This window comes from Colletes gigas, unplaced genomic scaffold, assembly GCF_013123115.1.
Source record: "Colletes gigas isolate AHSC1104 unplaced genomic scaffold, ASM1312311v1 Colletes_gigas_Sc00051, whole genome shotgun sequence".
Lineage (NCBI taxonomy): Eukaryota > Metazoa > Arthropoda > Insecta > Hymenoptera > Colletidae > Colletes > Colletes gigas.
The window spans coordinates 51,471-71,212 of NW_025106680.1; the positions used below are offsets into that span (position 1 = coordinate 51,471).

General features: G+C 37.9%; 1 protein-coding gene across 1 annotated transcript; it reads right to left on the bottom strand.

The window, feature by feature from the left end:
• Window positions 1-748: 748 nt before the first annotated feature.
• LOC122403411 (glutamate receptor U1-like) lies at window positions 749-19,291 on the bottom strand. Its single transcript, XM_043406917.1, has 10 exons — window positions 19,143-19,291; window positions 6,310-6,473; window positions 5,007-5,345; window positions 4,208-4,323; window positions 3,449-3,619; window positions 2,692-2,933; window positions 2,132-2,340; window positions 1,793-2,067; window positions 1,389-1,583; window positions 749-889 (listed from the first exon to the last, which is right to left on the bottom strand). The coding sequence occupies exons 2-10, from the start codon at window positions 6,448-6,450 to the stop codon at window positions 772-774; spliced, it is 1,806 nt and encodes a 601-aa protein (XP_043262852.1). The 5' UTR covers window positions 6,451-6,473; window positions 19,143-19,291; the 3' UTR covers window positions 749-771.
• Window positions 19,292-19,742: the final 451 nt, after the last annotated feature.

Genomic DNA, 19,742 nt, shown 5'->3' on the forward strand with positions numbered 1-19,742 from the left:
CCGTCTTGATATTCCTTACCGTTGTTCGTATATTTTAACTAAAGTTGTGAAATTTTTATTGGTTTGTATCAAGTGTTTGTGATCTCGAATCAAGATGGAAATTCAAGACATGTATCATAACAAGGCGGAATACGTCGAGACGGTAAGAAGAAGAGAACTGTGTATTGGTAAACAAACGTCAACCTAACCTCTTTCGATTTTAATGTTTCAGGCGTCCGGGAACAAAGTTAGCAGGCACACCGTTTTATGCGGTTCGCAGAATATCGTTTTGCACGGAAAAGTAATCGTACAGTCCGATGCTATTATTAGAGGTGACTTGGCCAACGTTAGAATGGGACGTTACTGTATTATCAGTAAAAATGCGATCATAAGGCCACCTTTCAAAAAGTTTAGCAAAGGGTTAGTAACTTTCGAAACACATACAATTGTAGTGCTGAGTGTGTTACGGAGACCATAGGCATTAATAAATTGTTAATTGAGCTAGCCACCATACTGAAAGGATCAACAGGCATCGTATAACCAAATTTTTTGTTTCTTTAGTATTGCCTTCTTTCCCTTGACAATGGGGGACCACGTATTCGTAGGAGAACGAGCAGTGGTAAACGCGGCTATCGTTGGATCCTATGTATACATAGGAAAGGATGCAGTAATTGTACGTACAACCAAAAATATTTTATTCGAATCTATTATAAGTAACAGCAAGTAACATTTCTAATAGTCAAGCTTGTTTTGAACTGTGCAGGGAAGGAGGTGCATCTTGAAGGACTGTTGTTACATCGAGGATGGAGCTGTGGTTCCACCAGAGACAATACTTCCCTCTTTCACTCGAGTCGCTGGCAGTCCTGCGAAATGCGTGGATGATCTACCCGATTGTACGCTTGACCTTATGCTAGAATTTACAAAGAATTATTATCAGCATTTTATGTTGTGTGGCATGCATTAGCTTACTTAAACATATGTCGAATTAGGTTATTTATTCGCTCTGAAAACTTTAAACTTGGCAAAACTAACGTACTGACGTTGGCGATATAATTATGCAATTGAAAATAACTTTTTCGACCATACTCTATAACTCCATGCAATTACCAAAAATGTGAAACATTTACACATGTTCTTTTATCGGAACAGTACAAAGCACTCTGCAGATGGCAGAATTCCTTAGTTAACCCTGCTTCGTTCCTCGATTCAGCTGTACATTTAAGGTCTTCATGCGTTAAGACAAAAATCTCCCGAAGACCGGAGCAAGGTTAATAAAAATATTTTAATTTCTAATATGCAAAAATATATTTAACAACCATTTTCATTCTATAAATTTCTCTTTTTAATAGTGGGGGCATCAGATCTTTCGAAAAATTTGAAAACAAGTGGTGTAGATATTAAAGCCGCACCTTTTGTGCCAAAGAAATTCCAACGCTAACAAGACGACACTAAGAACTGCGCCATAACCCATCGAGACCACCGCGAAGTAGCATTCGGTGAACCCGATACTGATGAAACCCGTCTGTCCTTGACACTCGGGTTTCTTCGTGTATAGTCGATTCTCTTCCCGATACTTCAGACCAGTCTCAAGCATCAAAAGAGCGCTGCAAACGACTGTTGAGTGATGAACGCGTGATAGACACGTTTTATATTCGCTATTATAATCGTTTTCAATTATTTTAGCCGGGCAGGCAATTTAAAGGTTTGTTAAATTGCGCATGGAAATAAAAGATGCTTTTTCCATCGAGGGTTCGTTTCTTTGACAAAAATAGCCTTGACTAGCTAAAGTAGTTGAAAACGACAATGGTCTTACACGTTTCTTATTATTTCCCTATATGGCGATCGAGTTTGGATCGTCATAAGTGGATCCAGCACGCCAAGCATATAAATCTCATTGATTCCGCATTTTTCCTCTTCTTGAAACGTCTCTTGCATTATTTTGTAAGTCGTGCCTCGCTCGGCGTGAAACGCGAACAATTCGGATCTGATGCGACGAACGCCCTCCGGCAAGCTCATCCAAGAATCTTTCTGGCCCTTTGGCTCGATCCTTTCGTCCACGATGGCTCTCCTCACCGGGTCTTGAAACGACTAGGTTAAGAAGAACATGTTTTGTTTACCCCATATTACTCCAAGTTCCTTCCAGAGGGCGTACCTTGAAGTAATATCGGTTGTAAATGACATCTTGGGCGCCTAGTTTGAGCGGACTGTTCAACAGATCGCTAAGGGTTTTGATAGAGTCGGTGCTGGACTGGAGCAAAGCGACGATATTGGCTGTATAAGAAGCATACAAGCTAAGGGCAGCGATTAGAAGCATTAGCGTGACGATCCGTGGTGGAACTCTGTACGGCTCGTAGTAATATCCTATTAAGGAATATTTATAATTTTATATTATGTAACGTCTTTATTGTAAAAATTGTGCAACAAGTAGAGGGTGCAGGGTTTTCCAACAAGAGTCATAGAATTTTGAATTAATGTTTGTGCAATGTTCCGTTGATAATATTTTTAAAACATTCTAGTCCTACTATGAAACAATTATAATCTGGACGCATACACGGTGTCCAAGCCGAAGCGGGCCACCGAAATATTTTCATTTATGTCTTAGTTTCGAAGAAGGAAATATTATGCAAGTTACAATTTTTTGTGTACGGCCATTTTGTTTTCAGTTTTTCATGGGTTTGTTCGTATCAAGAAAGCATAATGTTGTGTACCAACCTTGTTGAGCGACCGCACCCAGGACTACCATCAAATTGTCGCTGAGCGTTTGCTCCGCCGGATTCAACGTCTCCCAGTACTCCGTAGTGCGATGGCGGTATTCCCATTTCGTAGAAATGCAGAGTAGAATGAATACCAGCAGCAGAAAGATGCCGATTGCGATCCAGACCGAGCGTTGAAAGGGCAATGTGAATATGTTACTCACGGCCGACAATAGGGGTTGACGGAATATGAACATCGAGCTGTACCGTAAGTAAGTACGTATTAATTTGTATCATAACATGATATCGCGAAGATTATGGCACGAGAGCCACAATATGCGCACGATGGACCCAATTACCGGATGAACGAGGTAATTTGATCATCTTAATTATATCCGAGTAGGGTCGTGCAACTATGGCATGCTTCACGCGTGTACCGGAAATTAACTTAAGTACAGCTTCGATCATTTTTTTTTTATATTGCATAGGCTTGTGGCTTGTGGCGAGATAGCAGCATTCGGTTAAGTGTATCCCTCTGTTGGCGAGTACGGAAGGTGTCGCCGTAACATAACCTAGAATGTAGCCCCCTTCCGTTGAGAACAAAATCAAATCGATTCATCGACCAGTTTTTCTCGGATAAATTCTTTAAAAGGTGCTTGCTTTGAAAAAAAGATGACAACCCCCTTGGACTATCAATAAGTTATCGATAATCGTTAGCAACATCTCTATTCTGTGCACGGTACGTGACTTTATCTTTAACGTCGAAGGTATCTTACCGTGTTCGCGTGTACAGTTGCACGTAATCGACGACACCGATACGTTCTTTAACAAAGAAGGTTCCTGTGCCCGCCAGATCTATTTCTCGACGTTGCAACATCCCCATCATTCCATTCCATGAGTTATTCTCGCCGCGATATCCCCACGAGTTTGTTATCTCAAAACTGACACTAAACATAGAAAAATCACGCGTTTTAACGGTCGTTGAAAGTATATATTAAAATTCTAGAACGACAATATCGATTATTCGTGACGGTACGAGACTCGAATGTAAAACAAAACCTCGATTCTTTCGAGAATTCAACCGCACGCGAGCGGTTCGGAAAAACCGAGAGGTTAGAAGAAACGAGATTGCGGTTTAGATTCCGGGTTCTCGTTATAACGAAAGTCTCAAACGTTTAAGTCGGGATTTCCCCGTCTCAGGGTTTACAAGAACGTTTAAAAACTACTGTGACAACACGAAAATTTCTAACATTCTTTACTCCTCATCGATTCGTATCGCGCAAATAATTTCCATTGTCTCGTGCATAGTAATTTTTGGGGAAGTCCCCGACTCTGAATCGATTTCCCGGAAAATCGATCCGTTCCGTACGATTATCGATTGCTTAAATGTCGGGACGCAGAATTATTGGGTACGCCACTGCGGAGGAGAAAGCTGTTCTTTCTTCGTGTTCTTGCGAAGGTCGTTCGTAGCGTTTTCGCGTCGGTGGGCAATGTTTATAACAGAAGAAGAGAATCAGAATTTGAGAAATACTCACGTCGCGTTCATCCGATCCACCATGTTCAGTACCCAGGGATAATTGGCCTTCGTTATTGGGTCTATGTGCTTATTTTCGTAATCGGTTAGATGGTTGATGGTATCGGGATCCGTCATCTACGAACGCAAATGTACGGTTGATTTATCGCCCCGATCTTCGCTCGTAAATTTACCGTACAACAATGCTACTAGCTACTCGATCGCAACACACTGCACGTCACAATTATAACGCGCCCCTATATTTTACGAGTTCAAGGCTTTCCGTAACAATCAAACAGCCGCTGAAAAATATTATTTTCTTACAAAATTTGAAGAAGAAAAATAACTATTTCGTGGCATTTATTTCTTAGATAATAAGAAAGAGTTCCATCTCGTATAGATCGTTCGAAAAATGTTATCTTATCGACGTTTTTTAAAAGAGTTTTTTTCACTAATCTTTTCCGATTGATCGATCGAGTGAGATTCATAAATCTCCTTTATCCAATTTATCCCTAAAGTTTTTGGGGGACATTTAACAAAAAAAAATCCTTATATCTTTAATTAGAGTACCATCGGAAAAGTATAGCTCTATTAAATATCGACGAACGTTAAATGATATCTGACATTGATCTGCTATTGATCGATGCCAGTGTGGATTACATTCGCATCAACAATTAAATTTGCAATTATGATCTGCGCATGGAACACAGTTGTGTTTATACCGAGTCGAAAATTGAACGAATAGAATCCATTTGCGAATTAATTAAAATGAACGTAAGAAAATTGTTTTGTTTACAAATTTTTGGACAGTTCCTAAATACCACGAGACAGGATTTCAGAAGCGTCCCTTGTAGATCTTTTCTGCGTCGCGACGCCGGATAGAGATTCTTCATTTTTAAGCCGCGATCCGTCGTCCAGTTCCCTCGATCTTCCAGCACCACGCCACGCGAAGGACTCGGCCTGTAGATCGATGTTATTTCCGTGAAGTCGTCCCGAAGTCTCGTGGCTAGGATTACGTCGCTGTCGGGGAAAACGTTCATGTCCGTGAACGCTTCCATGATTTCGTAGGTCGACTGGTCCGTCGTATTTGCATCAAGTGCTCTTCTGTCTTGAAGCAGAAGCCATTTGATGGGCGCCACGAATATGTCGCTCTCGTTGCCCTTCGAAAAACCATGTTTTCGCGTCACGAAACATGTACATATGTTAATACTAGATTTATGGAACTCGTCAATTTAATTCAAATTCTCAACTTATAAATATTATTTCTTAACAATTTATGTCGTCGCAACCGAAAATAATTTTTCCAGAACGATTTGACATTTTTCAATTTTGTTGAAAAATTTGTCCACCTACTCGAATTTTTTTCTTGAAAATGGGTAGGATTTCGGGGATATGTCTATTCACCAAAAATGATTGTAACTGACCTCTGTAACCGAAAATAATTTTCCCAGAATGATTTGAAATTTTTTTTTGTCGTCGAAAAATTTGTCCACCTATTTGAATTTTTTTCTCGGAAGTGAGTACGATTTTGGGGATATGTCTATTCGCCAAAAATGATTGTAAATGACCCCTGCATCCGAAAATAATTTTTCCAGAACAATTTGAAATTTTTGAATTTTGTCCAGAATTTGTCCACTTGCTCGAATTTTTTTCTCGAAACTGCGTAGGAATTCGGGTGTATGTTTATTGACCAAAAATGATTGAAATTGACCCCCGCAACTAAAAATAATTTTTCTAGAACAATTTGAAATTGTTTCCTTTTTTGCCGAAAAATTTAACCTTCCTGAATTTTTATCGTGAAAGTGCGTAGGATTTCGGGGGTATACGTATCCACCAAAAATGATTGTAAATGACCCCTGCTTTCGAAAATAATTTTTCCAGAACGATTTGAAATTTTTGAATTTTGTCCAGAATTTGTCCACCTGCTCGAATTTTTTTCTGGAAAGCACGTAGGAATTCAGGTGTATGTTTATTGACCAAAAATGATTGAAATTGACCCCCGCGACTAAAAATAATTTTTCTAGAATGATTTGTAATATTTTAATTTAATTTTATATAAGATTCTTATGAAATATTTGATTGTCGTATTATTCGAGCAATGCTAGCTCCGTATTTGAAACTCACAAGACGTAAAAGTTGAACTGCGTAGTCGCAGTCAAGGTCCACCACGTACAAGATTTGATGGTCCCATATGTCGTGCGTCCGCTCGACGAATCCCTCGAAATCGCGATGAATCTCGTGAGTCAGTCGACTTCTTGACATCATCCTAGATAGTTTAATTGCCTCGTCTGTAACAAGAACAGTCGGGGAGCGTAAGAGAGATTACCTTGATGCAATTAACTTAATCCGCGGTAAATAGGATACGACGATTATTTTTATGCAATTTTGGCCGACAGTACAAAAAATTAATTTGTCGAAGAATACGAACGATACAAGGTCGAAAGAAAAATATAGTTTGAGAGCCTATATCTGTATGCGATTTAATGAATTCGTACGATACAAAAGAAGAATATTTTTATGAAATAAAATGCCGAGGTAACAATTTTTAAATAATGAAAAAAAATTATTCGAGTGTTCTGTTTTGTTTGGACCACTCTAGTGTATCGTCGTCGAATTTACGACGGCGTTGGACGAACCGTAAATTCGTTTTTAATGCTTTTCGTACTTACTGCTGCGAAATGAGTTCCTCGTATTTTTTGTCAGTTTTTTCTTCATAGCTTTATTGTAGTCTGACATCATACGCGGCAAATTAATTTTGTATGCCGGCAGAAACAGTCAATTATGTATCGTGACAAGCAGATCTCGTCAAAACATCGCGCTTATCGTGCCCGTGCATGATCACAATGCGTATCGTGTTTAACGAAGATAGAAATTGTTTGAAACACCGGTGAATTAGTTTACACCTACAGCTTTGGGACGAGACTTAGTGATGAAAAGACCAACAGTCATTTAGATTTGAATATATTCTTTGACTCGAGATTATTATTTGCTTTGTACAGTACGATTAATCTTCCATCAACGCGGTTAATTTATTCTGAAACTTTCTGTGCGAGTCGAAATTAATTCCAGGTGAGAAGAGTAGTGTGGTAACATCGATATGAAAAATTTGAAACGCGTCGAGTGATTTCTGATTAGTCGAAGGCTTCTCAAGGGCAGATTGAAGAGTTTGACCAAGTAGAACTAGCAATTCCTGCCAAGGCTGATCTTTCTTGCTCCCTGTTATACAAAAATTTGTTTTCTTTTATGAAAAGAAAAATTTAAGTAATGGAAACTTTACCTCATACGTTATTGAAAGTTTAGCAGTAATTTTCATTTAATTTCAAATTTCTCGAAAATTTAAACGAAACGTTAGAGAATTACACGTAACAACGCAACACAATGCGTTCGCATAGTCGACGAGGACTGTGATAAGTATATTATGAGCACGTGTTAACAATAAGTACATACACGATTCAAACAAACAACAGGTTTTACGATCCCATATGAATTGTTCGTGTGATGGGCGATTTCCAATATAAACTAGTTGCAACGACTGCCTCTACTCTTCATAAATATTTGGACATTTGCACGTTCTCGGGAAAATCTGTACAAACAAAAACTCAATTGCGTTTCTCCGTTATGCGACGAGCCTTGAAACGTACCCATCGATCAGGCTTGCACGCATTTCGTTTAAAAGAAAATAACGAACAATGAATTGTTTATATTTATGAGAAAGAAATTCTGAATTTGGGATGCAAAACCTGTATAAGTCTCCAAACTCTTGGACTATGTTTTCAATCACTATAATATACAATCGAATCTAATTAGAACAAGCATGGATATAGTGATTTTAATTTAATACCAATTCAACCGATTAGATTACCAAAGATGTACGATTACAAAGATCGGATTATTAAAACAAATGAATTTTTTCCCTGATTCATATCTGATTTAGCCATATTAAGTCATGTACTTATTTTATCATAAATTTACAATTTTTGTTCATTTTCAGATTATAGGGTACCTTGTCTTCGTTTGTTATATATTTAATTCTCGAGTATTTTGGAGTTTGTTATTTAAATTATTCGCGATAGGACGCAAAGGAAAGTTGCTGCCATTTTGTAAAAATTATTTGACAGATCGTATATAAATCGATCTTAAAAATCTCCGTTATCTCCGATAAGAGTCTGACATTCCATAAGTTTCTAATCTAGAACAGTTTCTGTTTAATATTTTTGTAAAACTACTACTTTCATTTACAGTATGTTTTTTCTATCGTCTGTTGTATTAGCAGTCGGTGTTATTGGTTTCGAGAATAAAGGCTAATAAAAATAGCGAGGAAAATTATCCTTTTACGTTTTAACTCATAAATGAGCCTCCTTTAGAGATATTCGTTTGATTGATTGCGTCAAGGGTGGCGAATTGACGGTTCGCGAGCCGGATGTAGCTCCTTCCCCTACTTTTCTGTGCCGCGCAAGCGCAGAAGAACTCTCCCCTCTATGCCTACTATGCAGAACTGGGACTAAGGCCCTGAACTTCATATTTCTAAAAGAAAAGACGTTGAAGGTTAGGTGAGATCTAATTATATTTTTTAGCGGGTAACACTAAAATAATAAACAATTTACATGGGTGGTTACTATATTTACGTACTTACAATTTATAGTTTATAATTAATTACAATGCATCACTGTTATTGTACCATTCTTGGTATAATAATATGAATGAGATAACACAGAAATAATATTATCTTCGCGCGTATCGACGCGAGAATTGAGATTTCGAAAAAAGCAAAAGAAATGAGAAAAGAATCAGTGTTTGGAATTAAGTAGTTTCGACAGTCCAAATCCTATATTATTGTTTACCGTTGAACACGCCCAGTCACATACATCACAATCACATTTATACATAGTCTTATTTTATTAATTTGAACGAGACACCGATTTATTTGATTAACGTCGCGATATCGCGTACTAAGATTTACGACCTCGCAAAATTCAGAAAGATTTGCGATCCTGGTTGACACAGTTATAACTCACAAACATACTTAAGCGGATATTGTTACAAGTGGTTAGAATTTATGGCTAAAATTATTATCTTACGATCGACGAAACTAAATTCTGAAATTGGGCCAGATCTATAGTTCTATTTTAACTAGATCGTGGGCCGGAAAATTCAACAAACTTTGCAAAATTATGTGCAAGTCGTAATACAGAACTATTGTTTATTAGTGAAATCATCGCTTAAAAAAAAAAAGTATTTTCTTTCTCGTGGAATATCTTTTACTTTATATTTGAATTTGCCGCCTCTGTTGTTTCTTCGTTATGTGCACATGGACGCTCACCGTTGAGGAACGGTTCTGATAAAGTTATGAACAAATATGGAGCGCAACGTGAAACAAGTAAAAACGGATTTTTCATTGCAAAATATGAGATCGACTATGTTTATTCTATCCGTGTATTCGCGCCGATGTTTGATATTTTGAAACGATTCGGTGCCAACGGAAAGTTAGTAGCAATTAGCCTTCGGTAACAGCACAGACTTTGATTTAAATATCAAGAATGTTTTCGAATGAAGGATATACTGATATTCATTTCTTGTACGGTTTATGTAGAGGAAATATTAACATACGGGAATATCAACACATATTTCCTCGAAGAAGAATGCTGGATTACTCCGTGTTTATTAACAACCATTTGCACGTGCTCAGAACGGGTTCATTTTGCAACATAAATGAATATCGTGTAGCTTTGTTCCTCTCAAAAAGAATTTTAACTCTTAGAAACTCCCTAGAAGCGAATAAATTGAATATGGCCATTCTTCGCAATTCGAATTTCCCGCCATTGTAACTCTACTTCTCCCTTGCAGATGGCGCCGTGTTTCTTCTATTTGATAAGTTGCATACTTACACGCGTAAATGGGTGTGCATAATTTAATTTATGTCACAGCTAGATTCGAATATAAACAATTTGCAATATTTATTTTAGTTTATCGTAAAAAAATGGCACGTCTTAGGGGACGACTCAATGTATTTATACAATTTGAAATTTGAGGTTTTCTCGAGTTTTCACATATAATTTTCTCAAACGTAACTGATCTCCTCGGCTATAATTATGGTTACACTTATAAAATTGGTAAAGATCTCGTTTGAGATTATTCTTAAACTCATTTGATAGTGTTAGTTTCGATACAGCAAAACTAATTAATAAGTTTTATTATCGTTGATGCTATAAATACCTCGTCTATTCGAACAGGTTTACATAAGCTTTCGAGATAAACGTAGCACTTCCAAAATTGATCGCGATGATTATGTGTACGCGGAGCTTATAATCGCGATAAGAGGCGATCAGATTCCTTCAAAGTCGCCAATATTCAAATAGATAAAAGAATGTGGAACGTTTCGTCTCACGGATCATTTTTTTTTTATCCCCGCATAATTACAGAATGAAGGCAATAATGTACCGTTTACACAGACAATTTAGACGCCGCGAGGCAAGCAGTAGAAAAACACGACCGTGTTGCAAGGAAACTGTCATAAATGAGTAAACGAAGTATTCGAAAATGAATGGATTCTGGGAAAAATAATCTTTAAACTAAGGAATCGGTGGTTAGTTTTGTAATTAGGCATTAAAAATATTTTCAATTTTACATTTTAAATAGGAAAGGGTACGAAACCAACAAGTTCAAAACAAGTTCTGTTGCTTCACGTTTCTTCGATGTAAACGAATTAAATTTACTTTATAATTTCTTTAATAAACTTGAAAACTTTTTGTATACGTGAACGTTGTATGTATTGTTTGACCCACTTTAAACTTGTTAATATGGTAGCCCTAACTATATCCATATAGTACGTTACAGAAGTGTGCAACGCGCGTAAATTAAAATCATTATGGCTACACGCGTGCCCACTATAATCAAGTATGACTCTACTTTCTTTTTGTCATGCAATTCATCGCGTGTTACTTACCCTGTCAATCATATTCGTACTAATCTTTCATTACAATCTTCGTCCCACTCAGTCTTAGACATCAATTTCTGCATCGTATCATCATACTTCTAAGTTCCAGACCTCGTTTTCATACTTATTGTCTCATTATTAGAACTTCCTTCTTTCGGACAGTCACGTCTTTTCAATGTAGTCCCCTTTCATGCGTCATCGACACTTTGTACAACAATATTAGGTTAAATTTATCTCTCTAATTCCCACTATAACCATATTGTTATTTACACAGAGTTATTCTAAAAATATAGAAATTAAACAATCATACGTTTCTCGAGTCTGTATAACGGATACATGAAAAAATTTTACAAATTTGAAAATTCGTTTGTTCAATTTTATATCCGTTAATTATAATTTCGTTTAAAAGTTAAAATTGTATTGATTTTTAACTGTTTATCTCTCGAAACAAGGAGAACTCATTTTCAAATTAGATGCTTGTTTAAGAAAGTAGGCGGTATGTTTATTCACATAGTAAGTATACATTGAACGTAGTTTAATCAAGGTGTAAATGAAATTAGCAGTTTAGTCCTTTCGACGAGTTTGTATTGGTCGTTGGTGGTTAGATCAGTGGTTTCCAACGGTGGCCATTTTGGCCTATCAGTGAGTCACTCTTTGTTCATCGAGCGTAGTGAAAAATGTAAAAGAAATGGAAACCTGCAATTTTTAAACAGGCCATGAAAAATGCTTTTATTATTAACATTATATTAGAATGAGATTAGATTAGGTTTTTCATTCGTTGATAAGCGCGACGAGGGAGGTAAAGTTTATTAATTATAAAATACATCAAACTAGTCTGATTATTTGAGCAAACTATCGCGTCACTTCATACCACGTTTTATTAAAAAAATTTGAAAGATTGAATCATTTAATCGAAGAAAAAAAATAAAATCAATATTTTGATTAATTTCTGAAAAATCACTTTACACTTTACGCGGGTATTTTTTATCCAATAATATCCCTTATTCAATAGGGTTGCTGGGCAAAACAGTTTGAGAACCATTGACGCAGAGGCTCGGAGCGGTGAACGCGTCGAGTTATTCGCTACAACTCGTCATTACGAACGAATGGGTTAATCACGCGTCAGCGAGTCTCGTTCAAGACATTTATGGTTGAACGGGGCACGCATACGAAGCCGAGTAATCGAACAGTTATACGTAGAATTCAGATTCCGGTCGTACATCGAGTATTTTACGCGCGATATCGAGAACCATTTTGCATTTCAAAACACGTGGATAAGCGAAACGTATTAGATCGTCCCATAAGTTCGCGTCATTCGTCTTTCTTAGACTGACGAGGATAAAGTTCGTAACGTAATAAGAGAAGAATGAAATTTATCGGTTCGAGGAATGTCATCCTTGGAATCGATCAACATTTGTCGAAAACGATTAAAATTTAAGTAATAGGGCCTTGTGGCCCCCCCCTCTGTTCGTGTCTATCGATGGATACACCGAAGAAAATGTACTTTAAAGGTCTTCCAATAAAGACGTCCAACTTCCCCGTTATCTCGTCCATACGTGAAGCGAGTATCTGGCCACTCGTATTAGAATAAGCCACACTGATAACACTGTCTTACTGCCAAACGTTTACACACTCTGATTTACTACGATATACGCTTTCCTCAATGTTACGATGACATGGTGCAATTATTTACTTCTAATAGGAAGCAATGTCGACACTGCTCGTAATTCTCCACCGATCCACTGTAATTTTCGTATTTGGTTATTACGATGCAGTGTGTGGTCCACCTTGTCTCCTGTGTGCAACGTATTAAAAACTTGTGCCATCGCCATTCTCAATATTCTCGTAAAGATGGATCTTTTTTGTAACCGTGACACGAAGTATGTCAATCTCGTACGATCTCAACGCCACAAAAAGACTAATTACATTAGATTATGCCTCCTCCCCTCCCGTCGAGATCGTTTAATTCTTGTCTAAATTGAATTTTGCACAGAGAGTACGAATGATTCACATTCGCAGATTAAAATCAAGGCTCGAACCGTTAATTATCAGAACGAACGAATAATTTAGAGTAATAACCTTCGTCGAGGTGGCAGAGATGCGCCGACACTCTCACCGGTGGAAACAGAAAAGTGATGGCGTCCTCTATGAGTTTCACGAACTGATAGTCGAACGTTTCATGGCTCGCGACCGCCGCACGACCGTCGAACATCGACAGCCACGCTAAAATCCACACGACGAATAGCATGTTCGATGAACATGGAGGTTGGTCGTCGTTAACGATGAGTTTCGTTTCTCGAATCTGTCGCAATATTGCGACGAACGTACGCGGAGGCGGCACGCCCACGGGAATAACGGACTCTGAATCATTGAAGAGCCAGCCGCGCATTCACGAAACGATTGTCTTTGAAAATAACACCCCTGAGAACTAGGGTTACCATTTCTGGACCGTAAGCATAGAGCACGCGAGAAACTCTTTAACGGAAAATAGTTGGACGCAAGATAGACGGGAAAATCAAATTGAATCAAAAATTGAAGCAGGGCAAACCGTGCACGTTGCATTTCTGCGATAAACGTACGCGAAACGGAAGAACGATTAGTTTCTTTAACTTTCTTACTCGCTTCCTAGCCGCAAAAGAATATTCAGACACGTGAATATAATTAGTGACTTTTCAAATGCAATGTACATAAAATGAGGATTTCTTTCACGGATGAAAGTCTTTACGAGTGAAGTGAAATTATTGTGAAACTGGGCATTAAGAACTTAATATCAACGCGCCATTTTTCCCCCTTTCAGCGTCGAATTGTCCATGTAATTTTCTACCGCGACAAATTACTGGCCTGTGAACATTTTCTTCGTCGAAATCGATCGACGGAACAATGACACTCTTGTGGCGCGACATAAACAATGGCGACGCGAGCCAGGTCGATGAGAACGACGTTCGACCGTTCGACCACTATCGATTCGACCTATCGATCGATAAACTGCAACGGGAGTCGAGGGCTAACCTTGCGTCGCTTGCCTGGCGTTCGATCGACGATATCGACAATGTTCGACGTTTCCAATCGGTTTCCAATACTTAATTGTTTCTTGTTATTATTAATGGATTGAAAACAATTACAATACTTATTTTAGTGCTTGAAATAGTCATCAGAGAATGATTATAACCGAAATACGTAAAATGTGTTCGAAGTTGTTTTTCTTGTAAAACAAAGCCTCGAACGATTTTTTTACTTTATACTTTCGATTCGTATTTTCATGTAGAATGATGCACTGACTGTGTTTCTAATAATATTAAATATATAATACAATTAATCAAAGTGCACACGGCTAATTGTTATTCTCTGCGTAACGAATTTCAGCGCAAGCTTCGTTCGATTGGGATAGTTTAGTATATAAAGATAAGACGGTTATCTTCTAAGGTTAATTCTATCAGATTATTTGCCCAAAATGCCGGAACATGCTATTGCGTACGGTACCGGTACCGAAGACTTAGAATTAATAGTGCTAACGCGTGTTCGACAGAATATCCAAGTCATCTGTCTCGTTCACGGAAGTTCGAACGAGAACGCTTTGTTCTAAATTTCTAATTTGTTTACGAATTAACTAGCAACCCCTTTTAGATTGTACAGCGATTAGCGGGACGCCTTGTACCACTTTTATTGCAGCGGCAACGTTTGTAAAACCGGCGCGATTGCCGGTATCATGCGTAGAACACGTAGACGTGCAGCAAGCATAAACAGACTCGAAGAATGACGCAAGGAGATTAGCAATAGACGATTTATCAGTAGCTATGTCAGTAGCCTGATATCGTGATTTATGCATGACGGTGCATTACCACGTTTTTAACAATCTATTCTTAAACGAACCGACCAAAATGACAGACCTCAACTTTCGAGGGGGCCAAATTTTTTCGACGAATCAATAATCGATCGATGATCGCTCCTAGCAGTCGTAACCTCCTTTGGAAAGAAAAGATTATTTCGCGCCGTCGTATTTACCAGTGTTTCCTAGTGATAAGAATGCATTGCATATTCAATGTGACTTCCTCGTCTCCGAATACATTTCTCGAAATACATATTTTTTGTGTTGCGCGCGCGTTGCACGTAGGAATGTAATTTCCTTCGTTGAAATTACGTTTCGCCGCACCGCGCGATTCAAGGCGACTACATAAAAAAGTCAATCATAAAGGCAAAAGCGGAGAACGGTATGAATCGAGGAGTGGAATCTTTGATGCAGTGGAAATATCGGCGATATAAGACACGCGGAATACCAAAATATATTGACGGTGATCAAAACATGAATTGCATCGCGTTACATTGTGATCATTAATTCATTCGATCGCTGAAGGCTCGAAGAATCTAAGATGTATTTTCGGAGAACCCACGATCTTTGAGTATTCCGGACGGTTGTCAATATATTATCAACAAATGTTTCAGTTATGTAAGACACTGTAAACATTGGGGAAAAAATCGACTCGTTCAACCTTTTCAACTCAAATTTAAATAGGATTAATGAATCTTCGAAAATGAGTGCCGAGGCAAATTTCAGGTTACGTAGTCTCTCATTGTGCGAGTTCGATGAGGCCATTTTGGAGTGGTAAAGAGAAACGGAAGCGTGAAGACATAATTTTAATCGGAGGAAGAATCGTCGGCTATGTTGAAACGAGACCGGTGGTATCGGGAGCGACCGTAATCGTTATATTTTCGACGCGAAATGGAGAAGGTAGGAGGCCATAACACCTTTTATATCGAGAGATTGCCGGCGAGGGGAAATCCGACCTTGCTTCGGGGCTCCCATCGACGTGTCGCGTGACGAGTTAGTGATTGACACGTGCGCCGAGCCCACCGACGTCTTCTTATCAACAAAAGCTCGTTCGCCGCCGACAGAGGCGGAGGTGACCTGCACCGGTTGACGTCGGAGAAAAGTCGAGAGTGTGACGGTGACGATGGGCTACGCGTGCTCAGGATTACACTGGCGTATCGCTGTGCCACGATACGTCGAATCGACATCTTCATTTCGTCGCGTTGCGATGCTCCGCTTTATTCTCTTCGATTCTCTCGGATTCTTTCGAATCAAAATGGAGAAGTCTTTTTTCGTACGAAATATTTCTTGATATCTTCGTTATTTCCACTGATACGAACAAAAGTGTCAGGACCAAGTTTTCTCCGAGTCTCGAAAATGTCCGCCATTTTTTCCCCGTTGCAGTCTTGTTCGTTCAAATAACCTCGAACGAACAAATTCCACTAGTTTAAAAATTCTATATTCTCCGTAAGCAGATGAAATCTGCTCGTTCGTAAGAAATAGTGGACACTAATTTCTTCAGATACGAAGGAGACAACTTTTAATCCTTGATTTACGTTGAATTACAAAGATGTCTCATGTGACTAGAAGCCCCGTAATACAATTTTATATTCGCTATGTAAGTTGCATCGCAGTATCGACTTAGATCTCTATCACAAACGTAACATTTAAACAGTTCGAGAATATCTGGGTTCGCAATGATATCGCCTACCATCTTGTGTACAAACAAGATATCGAGCATCAGACACATTTTCTCGAGAGTAATTCAATTTAAACGAGACATGAATTCGCGATTGCGACATGTTAAAATAGAACAGCATAAAAAAAGGTAATTCGTGCTACAGTTTTTTAATAATCATAATGGAAATGTATTGACTCAGAGTATCGATGGTAACGTCACAATATGTTATAATAAAACATATTATATAACAAATATTTGTAAGATTCGAGTGAAAATAAATATTGTCTGGCTTACTTGGAAGTCGTAGATCACCAATTTGTCTACGTCTTCCGTTCGAGGAATACAACATGGCGTCCATTGAGAATCTCTGCTCTGGTGCATAATGTGCAGGACCCAATAAAAGCAATCCCCGTAATGTTCCTATTTATTCGTCGTGAAATATTTCGTTCCGTGATCGAATATAATTTAATTTTTATTCGACGAGTGATGGATAAACGGTTGTTTCTTTCTTGTTCGTTATTTATGATTTTTGTCCAGATAAGAGCGTTGTCCGTCTCTGTTAGCCGGGCGGATTCGACGAGTCCATCTTTCATCAGAGATTTTTTTTACGAGCGCTTCGTTATCGAGAGGCAATCACCTTCGAGGTCTCGTTTATCTTGCAAGATCCGCGATGCCATTACCATAATTCACTTTCGTCGTTTATCTGCGTGGTCGCGAGCTACGCAAAGCAGGCAAATAAATAAAAAAAAAAAAAAAAAAAAACGCCCGCCATATCGCGGACGGGAAGCAATCCTTTCAAATTCTCCGACGACATTTTGAAACGAACGGATTTTGGGCATAAACTATCGAACAGAGTTGCTTTACCTCCGAACACACGCTTTAGAGCCACCCTGTATAGTTCACACACGATAAATTATAATTGTGAATATTAATTATATATATAGCCTCGTCAGATTTAACTTATCCTCGTCAATTTTACGCGCACCTATTTTTTTGGATTTTTCTTAATTTAACAGATAAAAATTCGCTGGTCATTAATCTTTTGCGAACAATTTTTTCGCATATTGTTTTCGACGTTTAAGCGTAATCCGTACCGATCAATTATTCTTCGGATTATAGATCGTGGTGTATCAACGGTGCGAGAGATTTCAGAAATAATATATTAGTGTAGTATATTAATAATTATTTTCCTCTCTTCTGTATAATAATGAAGTACGGAAATGTAGGTAATTAGTGAAACTGCTTGTTTAATAACATGCATGCTTCCCAAGCTAGCATTTTAGGTTTGCATAGACGACAAATTGTTTGAATGCATTCAGTGAGCTCGAAAAGAAGATACGCGTTATCGCATAAACCATTAGCATTATTGCATATTCTTGTAATAGAAACTTTGTATAGAATTACTCTAATAGTAGAATGTTTCAAAATAATTTGTTCTAAATGATCATTGATTATTAAAGACCATTGAGAGGTCTATGAAAGAAATATAAAAATTAAATCGTTAAGGGAAACATTACATTTTGGATTAAAAAAAAAATAAATATTTTATAACTAATCAAATAATAAAGATATTAAGCTAATTTTTTTTTCTACTTATTGTTGGACAATAAATGTATAAATGCTCTGAGATTCGAAACGATTTATTGAATATAATTGTTGTAAAAATTCCCAAATATGCAACATTTTATGTACGTATCGAATTAACTCTTTCAGACCTGGCAATAACATACGTACACATGATATTTTAATGTCAATTACTTTGTAATTCGTAATATATACTCGCACGTATCTGTTATGTATACATGTATACTTATGAAATTAGGTGAAGAACTTTCCCAATACATTTAACACTACATTTACTATTTGTCTAAGATTGTTTCGCAGAGCAATTATCGCTTGGCGAATTCCGACTAAAAACTACGCCTAAAGTTCAGGTTAGCCTAAAAAATTGGCCTGTTCTCTCAGTCTAAAAAAAGATAATTTAAAAATTGTGACCATATCTCGCATATAAATTTTAATTGATTACGAAAATTTTTCTTATAATTGTTTCTACCAGTTTAACGCATACATGTTTTTAATTTAAATTTATAAAATATAACTTTCTGTATAGGAGCAATAAACTCGGTGGAAAACATTTAAATTAATGTGCTTGACGCAACTATGTCCAGAGCCTGTTACGTATTCATTTACGTTTATATTCACGAAGACCGTTGATCATCAAAGATTCATGCATTTCACTCGGTTGCAACGGTTGCATCACTAGCGTTTGCATTTTATAAATAGTTGAAATATACGAATACTTTCTTATTCGAACATCTGTTAAATATGCAAATCTTAAATTATTCAAATAATCCTATCATTATCGAGACAGTTATATCTACGTCTATTAATCACTGCATTTCCATCATTAAAAATGTGTCTTCGGGGGGAGAAAATGCTGGAAGGAAATGTGTAGCATTAGGTCAGATGTTATGGTGAGTCATCGTAAGACCCACGACCGAGAAAATGTTACACGAGACTGTTCGTATTCTCCTTACCGATGGATTAACATTCTCTTTAACCTGATCTATCTTTCTCTTTATATCACATACAGAAAAACCCATTTCCACTATTTCGACAAAAATATTTAGTTCTCGAGGAAAATTAAAACGAAAAAAAGCTTTTCAAAGGTTCACGCCTCTTTCTGTCTCTCTGCTCATCGGAATGGCCCTCGCGCGTGAGAATTTTGTCCAACACTGTCCGTGGAAAGTTAGGAATGTTAGGAAGGTTAGTCTGGCCACGAGGCCGCAACTTTGTGGTTCTTAACGTACGTCGCTGGAATCGTTGATTTCCATCAAGCGTCTGATCTCGTTAAGCCGTGTTCGTGTTTGGAATAATTGGTCGTGTCGCTTAGTTCCGACAACCTTTCGGGTGTGCTTGCCTCGATCGTGCACGCGTTCGTGGAGCAATCGATATTATTTGTTTAGGCGCGTCAGATGCATCAGCGTGCACGTTCTCGGACTTTCACGGAGCTCCCGTTGCAAGGTAACTATATGTATATATTGGGTCGAGCGGAGAGTTCGTGCGTCTATGGTCAGATGTCTCTATATCCTTCTGCTACATCGTGTATTTATAGCTTTCACGATCTCTGCTTCGAG

Bases quoted from the DNA above. Each gene is read 5' to 3' on its own strand.
- LOC122403411 (XM_043406917.1), bottom strand. From the start codon at position 6,450: ATGATGTCAAGAAGTCGACTGACTCACGAGATTCATCGCGATTTCGAG. The intron at 2,934-3,448 runs GTAAGATACCTT...CTTACGGTACAG, and splicing joins CAACTGTACACGCGAACACG to CTCGATGTTCATATTCCGTC. The intron at 2,341-2,691 runs GTTGGTACACAA...ATTCCTTAATAG, and splicing joins GGGTGCGGTCGCTCAACAAG to GATATTACTACGAGCCGTAC.